Source organism: Nerophis ophidion, linkage group LG17, assembly GCF_033978795.1.
Source record: "Nerophis ophidion isolate RoL-2023_Sa linkage group LG17, RoL_Noph_v1.0, whole genome shotgun sequence".
NCBI lineage: Eukaryota > Metazoa > Chordata > Actinopteri > Syngnathiformes > Syngnathidae > Nerophis > Nerophis ophidion.
Window position 1 is genome coordinate 38048641 of NC_084627.1, and position 21488 is coordinate 38070128.

Consider the following 21488-nt stretch of genomic DNA (forward strand, 5'->3'; position numbering starts at 1 on the left):
CTTCCTGCTCCGTCACTGATAAGAATATAATGAGAAATGATATAGGGAGACACTGTGTGCAGTCAGAAAAGTGAGGGTTTGATTCTTAGTTGGAGCATTTCTTTACGGAGGGGTGTCTTTGTCCAAATTGTGCATACATGTAAAAGGGTATGTCCAAGTCCAGGGTGTGAACCACCTGGGATAGGCTCCAGCTGACTCTAGAAAATAAATAAAATGCACCTTTAAAAAAGCAAGTATGATTGTTTTTGACATACTTACGTGACGTGACGTAATTTCTCGTGTTTCTCGTCCTTTTCAGTCTGTCCACACCCTCATTGGAGACTTCAAAGACCCTCACTCAGCAAAATACAAAGCAGCCCATGTTTTCTTCACCGACTGTGAGTACTCTCAAGATGGTTGCTTTTTTTTATGCGAGGAATATTAGATTTTAGTCTTGGACAAAGAAGAAAGATTGGAATGCCAATCACAATCAAATGTTAGCGAGGACAAGTTAATGGAGGGCCAAATATGGCAAAAGTAAATAAATAAATACCTCTATAAATAATTACTTAAATGTGTCATTAATTAATTGTAATTTAAATTAAATACATAAGTGTATTTAAATGTGTTGTGGATTAATTAATTATAATTTGAATTAAATATATAAATGTGTATTTAAATGTGCCATTTATTTATTAAATGTAAAATTACATTTTATTATTTATCCATCCATTTACTACCGCTTGTCCCTTTTGGGGTTTCGGGGGGTCGCTGGCGCCTATCTCAGCTGCATTCGGGCGGTAGGCGGGGTACACCCTGGACAAGTCGCCCCCTCATCGCAGCAATTATTTATCATATAATTAATTATTGATTGAATTATTTTATGATTTATTTCATGACCGAATTAATTATTTTACTGTTGAATTATACAATGACACATTTAGGAATGATTGATTTAATTTTATATATATATATATATATATATATATATATATGTATATATATTTGCATATATTTGACGGATAAAATAAAATAAATATAAAATAATTTCGTGAAGCGCTGACCCACACATTAATGAAATAATGAGATAAATCATTAAATAAATATTTTAATATTTATTTAATGATTAAGTAAATCATTAAATAAATGATTTATTTATTTAAAATATAAAAATATTTTAATATTTATTTAAATGTGAATTTAATTAAATTAAGAAATAATGATGTCAATAATTAATTCGTGTGAGGACTGGTCTGCACAGCGCTGCCGAGAATGTCCCTTCGTGGATGCGTTGACATGAATACAGCAAGAGGTAAGATATGAATGAATTTATTAAGTAACAAAACAGGCTAAGAAACAAAAACACTGGAGCTAAGCAGAACAACAATCCAAAGGCGCTACCATAAAAGCTCGGAAATACGAACAGAAAACAAGACTTGGCACGAAGGCACAACATGTAAAAACAAAAACAATTAGCATGTGAGCTAAGAAAAGGCAGGTGGCTTAGCATATGAGCTAGCGAGAATACACCTACCAAAAGGAGCAGTCGTCACGTGTTGCATGTGAGCACATTATGAACCCAGAAAGAATGAACAAAGAAGGCTGGCTTATACAGGAGGGTGATTATTAGAAGCAGGTGTGCGGGGACCGAGACTAGCAGGTGGACTGATGAGTAACCATGGTGACGGACTAAACAGGAAGTAAGCGGGTCAGAAGGAGAATGAAACAAAGATGGAAAAATAAACATTGTGAAGATCCGAGTAACGGATCGCAACAATTCGACCATCAAGTAATCATGTTCATAAGGCAGACTGATGTTAAGAATCTGTTTTTCTGTCCATTTTTTTATGTTTATCCTGCTCTTTGTTGCGCCAAGCTAGAACCTACATAATGTACATACAGTATACTGTAATATGCAACCAGTCAGCTTTATTAAGTGTATTTTTTTCACAAGTTATAATTGAATGTTTTCTTTAATGATGATTGTGTCCCTTGTACCACCAGCCTGTCCTGATCCTCTGTTCAATGAGCTGGTGAAGAGCCGTGCTTCCAAAACCATCAAGACTCTGACGGAGATCAATATCGCTTTCTTGCCCTATGAGTCTCAGGTAAATATATTTACTGTAGAGGGTTGTAGTTTGGTCAGCTATTATTGCATACATACATTAAGTGTTGGGGTCATCCCTTCATAACCTCTTAGCAGGTAAAATTCTACAATGTTTATCTTTGTATAAAAATAACAAAGTTTTTCATTATAATTTCGCAAAAGAAAATCCGAACGTAGACTTCAAATGTAAATGTTAAATGGGTGATACTTGTATAGCGCGTACCTTCAAGGTACTCAAAGCGCTTTGACACTATTTCCACATTCACCCATTCACACACTGACGGCGGGAGCTGCCATGCAAGGCCCTAACCGCGACCCTTCAAGAGCAAGTGTGAAAGGTCTTCCTAAAGGACACGACGTATGTGACTAGGAACTAGGGACTGAACCAGGATGATTGTTATGATCCGCTGCCTGGATCATATTATGATTTAGATTTTTGAGTCTTTTTGTGTTTTCTGTTGGTTTTGGACTCCTTCGGTTCCTGTTCGTGCAACTCTCAGTTGGTTTCCATAGTTACTCATTATTTTCCCCTGCCGCCTGTTCCGGACGTGCACCTGTTTTGTGATTACTGTCATTATTTAAGCCTGCCTTCTCCAGTCAGTCAGCCTTGCTTCCTAGTTTGTTTTTATACAAGTGACGACTTCTGTTTTGCTGCTCCCTACCTGCTAGCTTCCACGCTAGGCTATTTGTTTTCTAGCTCTCATGCTAGCTCTTTTTGTTTTGTCAAAGTCTGTTTTATTACTTAAATAAATCATTTCCTACCTGCATGCTGTGTCCCAAGCCGGTCTGTATCCCTGGGAGAACGAAATCTGCACCACGATGCGACCATGGTCGTTGCAATGATATTTTAAATCCCTGTCTAAATACTCAATAAATTATTAAAACAATATCTGATTGTAAAAACAATACACCAGGGTGAAGTGCTAAAGCTTTAAGTTAAAGTTGTACAGGCGAGTGACATTTTTGACACCGTAGCAAACGTAATTTTTGGGGGTAAATGGTAAATGGGTTGTACTTGTATAGGGCTTTTCTACCTTCAAGGTACTGCACTTTTCAGATTACGAGGCGCACTTGAAATCCTTTCATTTTCTCAAAAATCGACAGTGCGCCTTATAACCCGGTGCGCCTAATGTACGGCATAATTCTGGTTGTGCTTACCGACCTTGAAGCAATTTTATTTGGTACATGGTGTAATGATAAGTGTGACCAGTGGATGGCAGTCATACATAAGAGATATGTGTAAAGTGCAAGATGACGCCAGTAAACAACACCAAAACTTTAAATGTTCCATTGAAAATATAGAACATTACACACGGTGCTCAAAAATCTGTCAAAATGTTTTTAGCATTGACCATAAAAGTTTAATCAGAAAGAGGTTACAGGTAGATGTTGTAATAACGAGGACTTGGGTGTGGTTTGTTTTCCCGTGGTGCAAATCGACTGGACCGGACATGGCGTGAAGGTAATCACATCTTTTAATTAATCCATCAAAAAGTGAAAACAAAAGGCGCTCACAGCGGAGGTACAAAAATTGGCTAAGAAAACAAAAACCATTACTATAACGTAAACTATGGACATGAACTAAAAAACTCACTAAACTGTGGCTTGAATAAACAAAAAACGTACGTGGCAAGAAAAGAGCAGCATGAACTATGACCTGGACGGAGTACTCAGAGTGTCAGGAGTGCAGAGCATGAATGTGATGTCGTCACGCTGACTGCCTGGCAATTACAGGCTTAAATAGTGGTGACGTGATTAACAACAGGTGCGTGAGTCCAAATGAATCAGATGCGTGACATGAGGACAGGTGAAAACTAATGGGTTGTCATGGAAACAAAACAGGGAGTGAAAAAACAGGAACTGACAGAAAGCAAAAACCAAACAGAACATAGCCAAACTACAAGACATGACAGATTTTGCCACAGAAAGTTACACACGAGGCAACATTAAATATGAAACAAAGTTATGAGCATAAAAAACACTGCAATATGTTTTACAACGGAGTCTTTTCTGCATTACTCTATATTATGTATTAATTTATATTAAAAAGTGTTGCATTAATCATGTATAAATGCGGATAAAACAATTAATTAATTTTTACCACAGTTATTAACTGTGCCTATAAAAGGATTGGGGCGTGGCTTTGTTAGTAGAGCGTTCGTGCCATCAACTTGAGGGTTCTAGGTTCCAGTCCCGCCTTAGTCACTGTCGTTGAGCGAGACACTTTCCACTTTCTCCCAGTGTTACCTACACTGGTTTAAATGTAACCTAAAGATGTACATAATGGGTTGCACTATGTAGAGCGTTTCGAGTCTATACAGAAAAAAAAGCGCTGTATAAATAGAATTCACTTCACTTCACTTATCGCGGGTGTGTCAAACTCTTTTTTATCGAGGGCCACATCGCAGTTATGGTTGCCCTCAGAAGGCCACTCTTAACAATGAGTAGTATATGAATATATATATATATATATATATATATATATATATATATATATATATATATATATATATATATATATATATACATACATATATATACATCTATATATATACATATATATGTATATATATATATATATATATATATATATATATATATATATATATATATATATATATATAATACATTAATAACGTATTTCTTTTACATAAGCTGCAAAAAAGATATTTACATTTTACTTCAATAACAGGCAGCTCAATCACCGGAATTTTACAGTAAAAGCAGTGTTGTTTTTTTTACAGCATATAAAAACATTGAATACATGGAATGGAAAAAACGGTAAAATTCAAGCAACAGAGCTGCCAGTTTTTGTTTTTTTTTACCGTTAAATCTTGTTTTAATGTTTTTAATTTTATTTTATTTTTTAATATGTTTTAGAGTTTTACTGTATATGGAAAAAAACAGTATGAAAGTTGATTTTACGGCAAAAAACTGAGTCCGCGGAATTTAACAGTAAAATCCAATCAATTTAATTGATAATTTGTTTTGAAATCATAACTGAAGTGGATATTTAAGTACAGTATTTATCTTTATTTAAACAAAAAAACATGGAATACGTGATAATATATTTTGATTTTGATGATATTGCATTTTAAAATATATGCAATTGCATGCAGTACAGGATTTTTATTGGTAAAAGGGAAAGAACAAATATATTTGGTAAGAAAAGATTAAGCATTTTTTAAACGCATATTATTCCCAGGCTTTCTTAGGCCACATAAAATAATGTGGTGGGCCAGATTTGGCCCCTGGGCCTTAAGTTTGACACCTGTGACTTATCAGATCAATGCATATGTCAGTGGATGAGTGTCTTAATCAAATAAATGACATGCATTCAAGAAAAAAAATTAAAATGTTCAACAACACAATTGCATTTATGTCCAAATATGTGGGTCTATTTTAAGTTAGTTTATGCAAGCGATTAATCAACATTATAAAGTGTGATTAACATGATTAAAAAAATGCTTTGTCAGCATTATTTATTTATTTATTCATTAGAGACAGTGCATTTTAATGAAAATCTGCACAGTACAAATATTCCAGATCATAAGCTAATTTCCATTTGTTGTCTCCAGGCAGGTAACATGAACAACATAACATATACAGAAGGACAAGTAACACAAATGTTGCTCTTTTTTTGTTCTTTGTCCCCATTTTGACAATTCAAGTCCATTTCTCCTTCATCTCCATCCTTTGGTCTCGCTATCTACCGACCCACAATGCTTTGCTCCCTCCTATTATTAGTTCAGAGTCAGTGATTTTCTGCCCCAGGCAGGCGCCGCCTCATAAGTCCCGCCTACAAGCCGCCACAGCCCCCCTCCCCCTATTGGATGAGCTGAAATCCACGCGGCAGGCGTTAACCAATTGTTGCGAGGCCAACGCATGCAGAGCCCCGTCTGCAATGCAGGAGCCCGGTCATGTGACTATGGGCAGATAGGCTTGGAGGCAGCAGGGATAGTGATTTATGAAGGGGAGGAGAGGAGGAGAAAAACCACGAATGAGACGGGGAAGGAAATGAGCCAAGGACATTTAGCGATTAGTAGGGGAAGAGTAACGAGAGAGTAGATCATGGGGTCGGGGTTTGATATCGTATTGATTCAAATATAAAGTCTTACTTTTGAGGACTAGAGACTTATCCATCCATTGTCTATACAGATTAGACCCAATAGGGCCACAGGTGAGCTGGAGCCTACTCCAGCTATCCTACACTCTGAACTGGCCGCCAGCTATTTGCTGGGTTTCACATGATATTAAAGGCCTACTGAAATTAGATTTTCTTATTTAAACGGGGATAGCATGTCCATTTTATGTGTCATACTTGATCATTTCGCGATATTGCCATATTTTTGCTGAAAGGATTTAGTAGAGAACATCGACGATAAAGTTTGCAACTTTTGGTCGCTAATAAAAAAGCCTTGCCTTTACCGGAAGTAGCAGCGATATGCGTGTGACGTCACGGGTTGTAGGGCTCCTCACATCCTCACATTGTTTATAATCATAGCCTCCAGCAGCAAGAGCTATTCGGACCGAGAAAGCGACAATTTCCCCATTAATTTGAGCGAGGATGATAGATTCGTGGATGAGGAAATTTAGAGTGAAGGACTAGAAAAAGAAAAAAAAAGGCGATTGCTGTGAGAACAATTCAGATGTTATTAGACACATTTACTAGGATAATTATGGAAAATCCCTTATCCGCCTATTGTGTTGCCACTGTTATAGTGAGATTAAATAGTACCTGAAAGTCGGAGGGGTGTGGCCACGGGTGTGTTGACCGCGAGTGTCTCTGAGGGAAGCCACTCAGCTGCAGCAGGACGGAAGCTCCGCTGAGGTCTCCGGTAAGAGCCGACTTATTACCACAATTTTCTCTCCAAAAACTGCCGGTTGACGTGTGGTCGGGATCCATGTTTGCTTGACCTCTCTGATCCATAGTAAAGCTTCACCTCCGGGAATTTTAAACAGGGAAACACCATGTGTTTGTGTGGCTAAAGGCTAAAAGCTTCCCACCTCCATCTTTATACTTTGACTTCTCCATTATTAATCGAACAAATTGCAAAATATTCAGCAACACAGATGTCCAGAATACTTTGTAATTATGTGATTAAAGCAGACTACTTATAGCTTGGATCGGGCTGGAAAATAATGTCCGCTACAAACCGCACGCGTCATCATACGCGTCATTATGCGCGTCATCATACCGCAACGTTTTCAACACGACACTTCGCGGGAAATTTAAAATTGCAATTTAGTAAACTAAAAAGGCCGTATTGGCATGTGTTGCAATGTTAATATTTCATCATTGATATATAAACTATCAGACTGCGTGGTCGGTTGTAGTGGGTTTCAGTAGGCCTTTAAAGGAAAACTGCATTTAAAAAAAAAAAAAAGTTATTGTCCACAATCGTTATGTGAGGAAAGAACACACGTATCTCTGTCAGGAAATGGAGGCGACGAACCCCCAAGATGCAGAGATGGCTTGGTGCAGGAAAACATGATTTTAATTTCCAAAAAATGCAAGGAAAACACGAACCAGACACCAGGAAACAGGCAAAGTTGAAACAGAAAACGGGAAGACATGAAGGCAGCAAACAGTTAAAGGGTTCAGCATACAGCTCACAGTCCACAGCATACAGGTAGTAATACTGCAGCCCTGACTGGAGGGAGAGGCAGGTATAAATAGGAGCCTGATTGGCAATTGCCATCAGGTGTGCCAGACTGCTAATCCGGTACAGGTGAGTTAACAAGCACTCAGGGAGACATGCAGGAAAAGGAACCAAAATAAGAGCGATGACAGGAAATAAAACAGAGAAAAAAACGAAACATAACCAAACTGTCAGTGAGAATCCTGACAATTTCCCTTTTCTGTGCGTTCTAAGTAATAAAAAGCTGCTAGCAAGAGGCGGCAAACAATGCAGGTAATAGGAATTCATATATTTCGCCTATAAAGCCCTCTTAAAAAAAACTCATCCGGGGTGTCAAACTCATGTTAGATCGGGGGCCACATGCAGAAAAATCTACTCCCAAGTGGGCCATGCTCGGCACAGTAACTTAAAAATAAAGACAACTTCAGAATGTTTTCCTTACAAACAGAACAAGCATATTTTCAGAATGTACAAATCATGTTTGTTTTTTTACACTTACATCTTGCGGTCAATAGTTTTCTACCTTTGTTTGTCGTTATTTATACTTTCAAAATAAATGGTGTTACAATTGTCAGGTTTGGTCAAAAATAGGACTCAGATGCAGAGTAGGGAACAATCAGGCAGGCTTTTATTTTGAAAGCTACTTTTCACCTCCTGAGTCAGGGCAATACAACATAGGCTTTAATCTGACAACCCGGCAAAAAATATCACACACACACACACACACACACATATATATATATATATATATATATATATATATATATATATATATATATATATATATATATATATATATATATATATATATGTATACTGTATACATATGTATATATATATGTGTGTGTGTATATATATATATATACATATATAATGTGTATATATGTATATGTATATATATACAAATATACACATATATATATATATATATATATATATATATATATATATATATGATAACCGTGCTGTCCAGTCTTGTTTTCTTACACTTCTGAGTATTATTATATTATGCAGTAGACTTTGCATGCAGTCGCAATTCCAAGACATTAGATGGCAGTAGCACATAAACTACAACCACTACACAGTACCCAATGGGCAGTTTTGCAGAACTTTGAAAGTGTCAGGATGTTGCCATATCGTTGTTAAATAAAGCCAACAAAACTGAACATACATGTTTTTTTTTAGTTTATATAGTATAACAGCAAGTATTCTTTCATTTCAGTTAGTCCAAGGTGTGTTTCGTAGCAGAAAGTAGTCTTTGCCATTAGGTTAAAGTGCAGTCTTGTCTTTTGTTGAGTCCCACAAAGTGTTTATACTGTAAGTATTGTACTCAGTACACACCAGCCGTTTGATTGTAACGTGCATCTTAGTAATTGTGACCAGCGATCAATTTTTTGTTTAATATGATCGTTAACTGTAAAAAATAGAGACAATCTGAAAATACATATTTTCAGTTAAAACCACTAATGGTTTATTAGGTGGTGATTTTTTATTTTTTGGATTGGAAAATGTAACTTTGAGAAAGTTGCAAAGTGAAATATGTTTTTGTGTCTGTGTACAGGTGTACTCTCTGGACAATCCTGATGCCTTCCATAGTTTCTACAGCCCCCATAAGACACAGCTGAAGAACCCTGTGATGGAGAGGCTGGCCGAGCAACTGGCCACTCTGTGTGCCACCCTGAAGGAGTACCCGGCTGTCAGATACAGAGGGTGAGCACGAAGGGGGAGGCGTTACTAACCGACACAGGCACATCTGGGTGGAAACAGAAGTGCTGCTAGAAATATTAACAATAAACAAATGAATTTAAAAAATATTTATATACTGTATTTTCCAGACAATAAAGTGCACTTAAAATCCTTTTTTTACTCAAAACCCGACAGTGCACCTAATGTACGGAATAATTCTGATTCCGCTTACTGACCTCGAAGCAATTTTATTTGGAACATGGTGTAATGATAAGTGTGACCAGTAGATGGCAGTCAAACATAAGAGATACGTGTAGACTGCACTATGATGGCAATATGACTCAAGTAAACAACACCAACATTTTACATGTTCCATTGAAAATATAGAACATTACACACTGCGCTCAAAAATCTATCAACATGTTTCAGTACGACTTTGGCAAGCTTTGACGCCGCACCGCTTGATGTGCTCAACATACGAGTATCATTATGGTGTGTGTATTGAGTAGGACATATTATCTGCCGTTTTTTTTCGTTATACTATGTAAAAGCAACTTTTCTTTCCTTCTTGTACCTGCTCATCTGTATTTGGGATCGGCATTAATCCTGAAAAATTGCACGCGTCCGCCTTTGTAGTCGGTGCCGACAACATAGTCCATAAACTTCTTCTTTTGCTCCATCTTCTTGTTATGGAACGTTCATCCTCCGCTGTTGCCATTTCTAATATAAAGTAGTGTAAAGTTCTTACTTATATCTGTCAGTAAACTCGCCATGAAAGCGCTAAAACATACCGGTGTAGTGACTTTACATTATTCACCCAAGGAACTTTAGTTATTAGAGTTCCGGTCGGACGGTTTTTCATGGGACACATTTCCGGTGTTGTTGTTCCCGGGTGAGGAGATGCTGCTCCGTTGTTGGTTGAAGTAAAGTCGGAATGTCATTAAAACAGTTAGCTCCGTCTTTTGACACGTCTTCCACTCCCGTCCTTGCACGCTACACCGCTACAACAAAGATGACGGGTAGAAGACGCTGCCACGTAAATAAGACCGCCCACAAAACGGCGCATCCTGAAGCGACTGTCAGAAAGCGGCTTGAAGATTATCTGTAAAACATAATCTATGCAATATTTTGACCAAAGAACCACCATTACATGTTATGTAGACCACAATGAACTGTTTTCCATTTAGAAAAGACGTAAAAATAATATGACTTCCTATTATCCGGTGCGCCTTTTGTATGAAAAAAGATAAAACATAGACCCTTCATAGGCTGTGCGCCCCTATGGTCCGGAAAATACGGTATATTTGACTTATTATTTGAGGGTCCGGTTAGTCATGGCACTTACAATTGTCCTACCTTTCCCCCACTATTGGGCGACAAACTTGCAACATGTTCAGGTAGTTATGTCTCAATGCACCACATTATTCTTCAATGCCTACTTAAGTCGACATCATACAAGATCAACTTCTTTTTGTTGATTATGTCAACATGCGTCGTAGCATTCTTGACATTAAGCAACCTGAAACGACAATTGCAGCATAACTACTCTATTTCCACAGTATAAAAATATGCATACAGTATGATGAATACCATGATACCATGAATTGATTAACGTGGACCCCGACTTAAACAAGTTGAAAAACTTATTGGGGTGTTACCATTTAGTGGTCAATTGTACGGAATATGTACTATGCAATCTACTAATAAAAGTTTATTTCAATCAATCAATGACAACCTGTTCAGTGCAAAGCAAGGCAGTATCAACCCAGATTCTTCAACAGTATCTAAAGAAATGCAGACATCTTTATTTTTATGTGTGGAAGCTCTCTTCCAGTGGGTCCTCCTGACCACCAAGCATTTCTAGGCGAGCCCGTTTCATTACCGTTTTGTTCTTCAGAACAAGTATTTGGCGCTTTTCAGCAATTGTCTTTTGGTCAATGTTTGTTGTGCTCTCGCTCTCCCCGAGCTCCAACCAACTCTTTCCTCCTGGTTTGCTGCTTATAAAGAGCGACAGGTGATTAGATAACAAGGCCCAGGTGGGCCATCTACGCACCTGTCGCTGACTTCAAGGCCGATCCCGGCACACCCCGCCTCGCTGCAGGCCCGAAGGCCACGCCCCCTCCACATAATATTTGAGTGTTAATTAGTGGAAGAGAGGTTTGTGCATATACACAGGCTTTATTGTCAAAAAATGACCGCAGCATCTTTTTTGGACAAGAGTATAACATATATGAGAAAAGACGTGATACCGTTTAGCGTGTTCCTCCCATTGCTCACTGATCATTTCCTGTTTTGCTGGGTTACCAGACTGTGAGTGCCTTTGTTCATGCAACCAACCATACTTCATTCTTTATGTTTTTTTCCGAACCAAAAAATACATACAGTAAAGGCCAAAAGTTTGGACACAACCCTCTCATTCAATTTTCATGGCTATTACATTGTATATTGTCACTGAAGGCCTCAAAACTATGAATGAACACATGTGGAGTGATGTACTTAACAAAAAAGGGTGAAATAACTGAAAACATGTTTTATATTCTAGTTTCTTCAAAATAGCCACCCTTTGCTCTGATTACTGCTTTGCATACTCTTGGAATTCTCTCCATAAGCTTCAAGAGGTAGTCAATCACCTGAAATGGTTTTCACTTCACAGGTGTGCTTGAAGCTGTTTGGTCCTGCTCAGTGTGTGTCGCATGCTTAGCTAATAATTTTCCTCTAGTTCTTCAATGATAATAATACTCGGAAGAAACTTAGTCTATTTTCTACCATGGTTGTGAAGATTAGTATCTTAGAAGCAGCTTCGAACTGTGGATAGACGACATGTTTTTTGCAAATTGGAGACACACTACCTCTTGGAATTTCATACAGCTCCTATTTTTAATAAACACATCCATCCATCCATTTCCTACCGCGTGTCCCTTTTGGGGTCGCGCGGGGTGCTGGAGCCTATCCCAGCTGCATTCGGGCGGAAGGCGGCATACACCCTGGACAAGTCGCAACCTCATCGCGAGGCCAACACAGATAGACAAACAACATTCACACTCACATTCTCACAATACCTACTCAGTGGCCTAGTGGTCAGAGTGTTCGCCCTGAGATCGTTAGATTGTGAGTTCAAATCCCGGCCGAGTCATGCCAAAGATTAAAAAAAAGGGACCCATTACCTCCCTGCTTGGCACTCATCATCAAGGGTTGGAATTGGGGCATAAATCACCCAAAAATGATTCTCGGGCACGGCCATCGCTGCTGCTCACTGCTCCCCTCACATCCCGGGGGTGATCAAAGGGATGGGTCAAATGCAGAGGACAAATTTTGCCACACCTACTGTGTGTGTGACAATCATTGGTACTTTAACTTTAACATTCACACACTAGGGACAATTTAGTGTTGCCAATCAACCTATCCCCAGGTGCATGTCTTTGGAAGTGGGAAGAAGCCGGGGAGAGCATGCAAACTCCACACAGAAAGACCCCGAGCACGGAGATCAAAATCAGGACCTTCTTATTGTGAGGCGCACACACTAACTGTGCTGCCCTAATAAAAATAACAATTCAGATCAGGCCTGGGCAATTATTTTGACTCGAAGGGCCAAATTTAGAATTAAAAATGTGTCTGACTAAGTTTTTAATCATAACTTGTGGGGACCACCCTTTCTACAGGTTGTGGAGGCATACAAAAATTAGGTAAAATGGCCACTGCACAGTTAGCTCATACACGTCCTTAAATCTCTGGATTGATGAAGTAATGTGCTGATTATTCTTACTGGGGACCCTGGGGAAAAATAGTTCATATGGTTCATGGGGACCAAATTTATATAATTTTGCATAATTTACACAAATTTGTACGTTACTACTGAGGACCATTTGAAAAAAAGCAGCGAGTGCACTACCAGCTACAGCCCGATGAGGGGGCTGCTGTGCAAATGTCTCACACTCAAACGAACTAGTAAACATGTTTTATGGGCCATCACTTAGGCATCTTCGGAATGGATCTTACTATCATTTAAAAAGGTTTTTTTTTTAGGGGACCTGTTTTTTTGTCCCCATACCATTAGAGGTCCTCTAAAAGTGACCGTGTAAATAGAGCGATGTCCCCATTAAGTCAGCATTGCCAGAACACAGACACACAAACACACACACACACGTATATATGTAAACTGTGAACATACACAGTATGAGTGCTTGGGTCCTATTTTTAGGATCACTAATACAAAACCTCACAATAATGTCTGATTTAATGCTAAAAACGTTATGACGGACCACCTTAAAATACGGAGTGGAATTTTAAATGTACATGAATGTACATGAAAATAAAGAATGCGGGATTTACAATATTAACTATGAACGATAAAACACTGAATATTGACAAGATCTGAACGCCACACCCCCTCTCGATCGACATATTTTATAATCAAGCGAAATGCAACAAAAATGCAACAAACAGCGAAATATGAACGCGAAGGGTAAAAAAATAAAAATACCTACAATCTGATATATTTGACACATAACTAAGTTTTAGAACTTTGTTGTAAAAATCTCCTTCCGCATCTGTGCCTGACACCCGCAGGAAACACTCTGTGGAAACGCTCCCCACCCATAGTGCTTGGTGCCTCATCTGAGTTGCTTTGCCATAGATTACCGTACTAACCAGTACAGGGGTCCGCAACCCGCGGCTCCGGAGCTCTTCGATCACTCTAATGTGGCTCGGCTGCATAATTGCCGACACCCCCGATTATCCCGAGAGATTTACGGAGTTTATTGCTTCTCCCAGCATTCACCCGGGACCAACATTCTCCGATTTTCACCTAATCGATAATATTGAGGGCGTGTCCTGATGGAAATGCCTTTAAAACCCTCAAAAAATTGTCGTTGCGCCCGCTTTTACACACTGCTATCTGCGTGCCAGCTGGTCACATGTAGAATGCAACCTCTGTTGATAAAACAAAAGTGACTGCAAGACATACTTGGTCAACAGCCATACAGGTTACGCTGAGAGTTGTGATATAAAAAACTTTAACACTCTTACTAATATGCGCCACACTGTGAACCCACACCAAACAAGAATGACAAACACATTTCGGTAGAACATCCGCATTGTAACACCACATAAACACAACAGAACAAATACCCAGAGTCCCATGCATCCCTAACTTTTCCGGGTTACATTATACAACCCCACTTGCACCAAACCCCGCCCCCACCAATGTGTTTGTCATTCTTGTTTGGTGTGGGTTAACAGTGTGGCGCCTATTAGTAAAAGTGTTAGAGTTTATTATATCACAACTCTCAGTGTAACCTGTATGGCTGTTGAACAAGTATGCATTGCAGTCGTCTGAGTGTGTTCAAGGAAGCCACATACGACTCGTGGCTGGGCTGGGCTAGATATTTGAAAATGTTGTAGAGAGTGGTAAAGGCAGCGCCTTCATGGAACGCCCGTATTAATGTTGAAGGGCGACATTCGCGTGAATAGGGAGTCTCCTGGAAAGTTTGGGAGGGTTGGCGAGTGTGATGCTGTCAAACGGCATTACTTTAAATCTCACGGGCCGCACTAACATTAAATTTTCATATCAAGGCGTGTCTGAGACCCCTGGTTTATGCATAGCACAAAGCAAAAAATAAAAAACCTCTGATGCAGTGTTATTTCATTTTAAATTTCAAAAGAGTTTTGTGGCTCCCATTGTTTTCTTTATTTTGTGAAACGGGTCAAAATGGCTCTTTGGATGGTAAAGGTTGCCGACCCCTGAACTTGTATATCATCCAAAAGTGCATATTTCAACCATTGAAGTACTTTGTATAGTTCAAGACTTACGGTCATTTGAAAACATCACTGCTCATCATAATGGCAGCTACACTTTCCATCTTAAAGATCTAAAAAAAATTTGGGGCAATGTCCGGCGGGCCAGATTGAAAAGTGGCCCTAATTTGCCCAGGTCTGATTTAGATATTCAATCACAAGTTCCAGTTCGTTAATACCGATCATGGCCGGCTCTACTCAGGGGCAAGAGGGGGCAGAGCCCCCTTAAATAAATGTCTTGCCCCCTCAAATCAAAATTTGAGAAAGTAAATTTTAATAAACTCACAAAATTACTACATTACAAGTTGACAAAATTATCTGCACTAGCGGAAAAATCCGCCGAAAAAGGGACACACACGATATAGTAGTGTCCGCTTCCCTCTCATTCCTCCCTCCGCTGTGCGTGTATTCAACATTCCACAGGCTGCGCAGCAGACACACACCCGCACTCACCCCTCAGCCCTCAGTAAACATCCAATCACTGTTGCATTCTGAAAGTAAAAGAAAAGGAAAAGTTGTCTACATTTATCATATACTTGTTAGGATGGGTGTATTTGTGTAGTCTTATCTGTCATAAACACGTTTATCGTCGCGGACTTTCGGTGCTACGGAGTTCCTTTTTTTACAACTTGACGAGAGCAGGGACAGCGGAGGCTCTGAGCAGCAGTGGTTTGGAAGGCAGAGAGCCTCCACTGTCCCTGTAACAAGCTACAAGTCATTTATGATGCTGTTAATGACGGTAAAAATGAAACATAAGGTATATATCCTGCTTAGCAGTCCTCCTCTGCTGTCCTCTGTTCAGAGCTGAGTCCCTAGCAACGGCCCGTTTTACTTAGCAACGGTCTGGCAATCGACTGCTGGAATTCTTTTTCTGTAGTTTTTCTTGTAAGTCTACATAGTCAACCTTTAATGTTTCAATCTACATTTTGTAATAAACAAATTATAAGTTTCATTTGATATGACAAAGACACCTAAAAACAAAAACACAGCCGTTTTCACCAATTTACAAGCAAGTGGGCAACACACATACATTGGTGTGAATGAATTTTGTGCCCAAATGAGTGCCCACGTTCTGTTTTATAAATTAGTTTGAGATTCTTTTTTATCATTATTCATCAGACTACCTTTCAGTTTTGTAAATATTGACTGTACTGTACTACTTTGGGTCAAAATTTATTTGAGCATTAGGCCATCCAGTTAGGATAAATGTTATGTTGTTGGTTGATAAAATCTGGATGAAGGATGTTTTATTTTATTTTATTCATTTATTTTTATTTTTATTTTTCAGTTTCCCCCCCTGAGGGATTGCCACCTTATTGTGGTCAGGGGGTTTGCGTGCCTCAGTGACCGTAAGAGCTATACCACCAGGAGCTTAGTCTTCAGGTGGGACACCCAAGTTGGACAGGTCTGAAGGTAGAGGCCTGACAAAGTGCAATCCACTACTCCAGGTTGGGGTTGGACACATAGCTAAAGACCCGTTTCAATGAAGAAAGCATCGTTACTATAAGCACAAAAGGAAAGTGCTGGAGCATGATGTGTACACATGATGCCCCCTTCACATTTCTGACTGCCCCCTCATATAAGCATGGCTAGAACCGCCCCTGATACCGATGCTATTAACTCAGACAAAGTTGAATAAAAAACTAACACATTCTTAGGGTAGGGGCGCTATAGCTCGGTTGGTAGAGTGGCCGTTATGTTTTACTAAGTGGAGGTGACGGCAAACGGACACCAGGTGGCAGTAATGTTCAATTTATTATATATACAAAGTCAATGTATGTATAATACTATCAAACAATACTACCAAATAAACTAAGGAAATGGAGTGTGTCAAACCAAGTCAAACCCAAGTGCGAACGTGTGTTAGTATGTGTGTAGATGAACTGACATGTGTGTTACCAACGTGTTGACGAAAGCGTAGGAACGTCCCAGGGGACAGGCAGGTGATCCGGGATACAAGTTGGGGTCCGTGGGGCTGAGAGGGGCGTCAAGAGGTCTGAGGGGCGAGCGAGGAGTCGAGGGACGAAGGAGGCAATCAGAGGAAGAAGGAGATCTGGGGAAGAGTGAGACGCACAGCTCACTTTGCAGGCGACGGAGGGTTCTGCGGGGATACGGAAGAAGACACTGAGAACACGGAGAGACAGAACACAGGGAGAGCAGGATTGCATACAGCAGAGTGATCGCTTACTGTACGTCAATTGAGAACTAAGTTCCCGCGCCGATCCTTGGTGCACTGGGCCTTTTATACAGCCTCACGTCATCAGTCACAGGTGTGTCAGGCGGAGAGTGGGTGAGGTCCGCTTGATGAGCGCAGGGGCGTGTCTGGAGTGCGCTGTCAGCGGGTCCTCTGGTTGTGTCCACAGCAGAGGGAGACGCAGAATACGCATGTGCCGCAACAGCCGTGCCAGCAACTTGAGGGTTCCAGGTTCGATCCCCGCTTCCGCCATCCTAGTCACAGCCGTTGTGTCCTTGGGCAAGACACTTTACCCACCTGCTCCCAGTGCCAGCCACACTTATTTAAATGTAACTCAGATATCGGGTTTCACTATGTAAAAGTGCTTGGAGTCACCAGAGAAAAGCGCTATATAAATATAATTCACTTCCCATTTTTACACTTGTATCTATGTTTCAGGGAGTACAAAGACAACGCGACTCTGGCTCAACTGGTTCAGGACAAACTGGACGCCTACAAGGCTGACGATCCCACCATGGGAGAGGTGAGTGTCTCGCTTCCCCTGTTGTCTCCAATAATTTCATTTTCAGAACTTCTTATGTGAAACTATTACTTTTGTTCCGTTTGTTTCCGTGTGCAGGGTCCAGATAAGGCTCGCTCACAGCTGATCATCCTGGACAGGGCCTTTGACCCCGTCTCACCTGTCCTGCATGAGCTCACCTTCCAGGCAATGGGCTACGACCTGCTGCCCATTGAGAATGATGTTTACAAGTACAAACGATAACTCAATAAATACCTTTATCAGTGGTGTCCAAAGTGCAGCCAGCTGGTGGCTTATCCCCCCCCCCAAAAAAAATTAATGAGTAATACAAGTTTGTCAAGGTAACAAACTGCATCGGAGAACCAACAAAAAAAAGTACAGTGCTCCTAGAGCACAGCATGCCCTATTTTCCAATCGGAAACAATGCTCTAAAAAAATCCTGAATCCAGACAGTTATCCTGATCACCCCCAAAATCGAATCATGTTGTCTTTATCCCATTTCCGACATTCCCTGTAAGTTTAATCAAAATCCGCTCATAACATTATGTTAGATTTGTGTTCTGTACTAACAGACAGACATACAAACTCCAGTGAATACTCAACATAAATTTAATAGAGCTGACAATGATTTTAAAAAAAATCTGATTAATCACACTCTTGAACTGTGATTAATCATGATTATTTATTTGCGGTCATATATACATTTGTTTAATAGAATACTAGAAATGTCCGTCAATGGCTTTTTTTGCCGATATTCCGATATTGTCCAACTCTTAATTACCGATTCCGATATCAACCGATACCGATATATAAAGTCGTGGAATTAACACATTATTATGCGTAATTTTTGTAGTGATGCCCCGCGGGATGCATTAAACAATATAACAAGGTTTTCCAAAATAAATCAACTCAAGTTATGGAAAAAAATGCCATATTTATTATTGAAGTCAGAGTGCATTATTTTTTCTAACATGCTTGAAAACAGCAGTTTAAAATATGGGACATGCTCTCCCCGAGGGATCATGAGAAGGTTGGGGTGGGGGTGGGGAAGAGTTAGTGCTGCAAGGGGTTCTGTTGTGTTTATGTTGTGTTACGGTGCGGATGTTCTCCCGAAATGTGTTTGTCATTCTTGTTTGGTGTGGGTTCACAGTGTGGCGCATGTTTGTAACAGTGTTAAAGTTGTTTATACGGCCACTCTCAGTGTGACCTGTATGGCTGTTCACCAACTATGCTTTGCATTCACTACTGTGTGTGAAAAGCCGTAGATATTATGTGATTGGACTGGCACGCAAAGGCAGTGCCTTTAAGGTTTATTGGCGGTCTGTACTTCTCCCTACGTCCCTGTACCACTTCGTACAGCGGCGTTTTAAAAAGTCTTAAATGTTACTTTTTTAAACTGATACCGATAATTTTAAAGCATTTATCGGCCGTTAATATCAGCAGTCCGATATTTTCGGACATCTCTATAAAATACAAATTGGTAGTCAGAATGTCAAACAGGAACGTCCTTTAATTGAAAAAAAAGGAATTGAGTTAATAACTCAGTTACCTAATTGTAAAAGTAATTAGTAACTCAACAAAGTAACTTATTTTTGATTTTGTTACTTTATACACTATTACGTTCAATAGCATTTTTAATGCCAGAAATGTTTTTATTAACTGATTGAAGAACAAAAACACTACATATAGTATTTCAGATCATTTAACATTCATAAGAACTCAATAGATTGCACTGTGCCATAGGATCCATCCATCCATTTTCTTCCGCTTGTCCCTTTCAGGGAATACATTTTATTTCAAATGTATGAAAAAATAAATATTCCGTAAAGTAAAAACATTAAATATTGAAAGTACAAAACCCAATAGAGTACCAAAAAATGTAAACTTTGGTAAAAAGACACAAAAGAAGATTTGGCCTTTAAAGGCCTACTAAAATGAGATTTTCTTATTCAAACGGGGGTAGCAGGTCCATTCTATGTGTCATACTTGATCATTTCGCGATAATGCCATATTTTTGCTGAAAGGATTTAGTAGAGAACATCGACGATAAATTTCGCAACTTTTGGTCGCTAATAAATAAGCCTTGCCTGTACCGGAAGTAGCAGACGATGTGCATGTGACGTCACCGGTGTGAGGGCTCCTCACATCCTCACATTGAAAGATTTCTGGATGAGGAAAGTTACAAAAAGAAAGAATAGGCGACGGCTCCAGGCGGTGGCAGTGGGAGCGATTTAGATGTAATTTGACACATTTACTAGGATAATTCTGGAAAATCCCCTATCTGCCTTTTGTGTTAATAGTGTTTTAGTGAGATTATAAAGTCATGCCTGAAAGTCGGATGGCTGCGGTGAACGCCAGCGTCTCTGAGAGAAGCCAATGGAGGAGCCAAAATCACAGCTGCCTTTTTGACAGCTGCAGGAGGAGGTCGCATAATCCGCTGAAGTCTCCGGTAAGAGCCGACTTAATATCACAATTGGTTGACATGTGGTAGAGAAACATGTTCGCTTGACCGCTCTGTGTTAAAGCTTCACAACAAACAAAGAAACACCGGCTGTGTTTCGGTTGCTAAAGGCAGCTGCAATCCACCGCTTTCCACCAACAGCATTGTTTTTTATAGTCTCCATTATTAATTGAACAAATTGCAAAAGATTCCGCAACACGGATGTCCAAAATACTGAATAATTGCGCGATGAAAAGAGACGACTTTTAGCCGTAAGTGATGCTGAGCTAATTTGTCCCCTCCAACCAATAACGTCACAAACACGCGTCATCATTCCGCAACGTTTTCAACAGGAAACTCCGCGGGAAATTTAAAATTGTAATTTAGTAAACTAAATCGGCTGTATTTGCATGTGTTGCAATGTTAATATTTCATCATTGATATATAAACTATCAGACTGCGTGGTCGGTAGTAGTGGGTTTCAGTAGGCCTTTAAGTAGTTTAATTATCTGCACCTGTGTACCAAAATACAGCCTGAAATATCTTTAGATAACTGTTTAGAAAGTTTTGGGCAAATAAATGACATACACTCGAGTAAAATGTTTAAAAACGTTCCTGGATGACATTCTGACAACAAAATTGTATTTGTGTACAAATATTGGGGTCTTTTCTTCAGCTAATTTTAATTATGCAAATGAGTAATCGCCTGTAAGTGATCATGAAATAATCCACATTTCAAAATGTGATGAATCTAATTTTTAAAAAGTGGCTGAATTGCGGCTCATGGTTGGCATGTGTTGATGTGTATTTCGAGTCGTTTGAGGCAGACGTGGATAAATGTGCGAAATGTAGTGCCGATACTTGCCGTTGGAGAACGCTTTGAATTTCCTTACATTACATATATGCTTACATCATGTATAGAAAACCTCAATGGAGGTGCTTGTTTTTTTTTAAGGGCTTTATAGACGGAATAGAGCGGCTCTCTTTGATAGGCTGCATTGTAAGGGGACTTTTGATTGCATTTTTTAAATATTTAAAATGCAAAAAAAAACATCCATCGTCATGTCCTTCATAATGATTGTGAACGATAGGCAAAATTCCAAAAAAAGGTTCAGTTCCCCTTTAAG

General features: G+C 39.4%; 1 protein-coding gene across 2 annotated transcripts in view; it reads left to right on the forward strand.

Moving 5' to 3' along the window:
* LOC133536410 (syntaxin-binding protein 1) overlaps positions 1-21488 on the forward strand; it is a 92877-nt gene that overhangs the window by 29984 nt on the left and 41405 nt on the right. For both annotated transcript variants that reach the window (XM_061876904.1, XM_061876905.1), the window contains exons 5-9: positions 299-377; positions 1984-2087; positions 9290-9438; positions 17840-17924; positions 18021-18151. In XM_061876904.1, coding sequence (XP_061732888.1) covers positions 299-377; positions 1984-2087; positions 9290-9438; positions 17840-17924; positions 18021-18151 — 548 coding nt within the window. The remainder of the gene's footprint in view (positions 1-298; positions 378-1983; positions 2088-9289; positions 9439-17839; positions 17925-18020; positions 18152-21488) is intronic.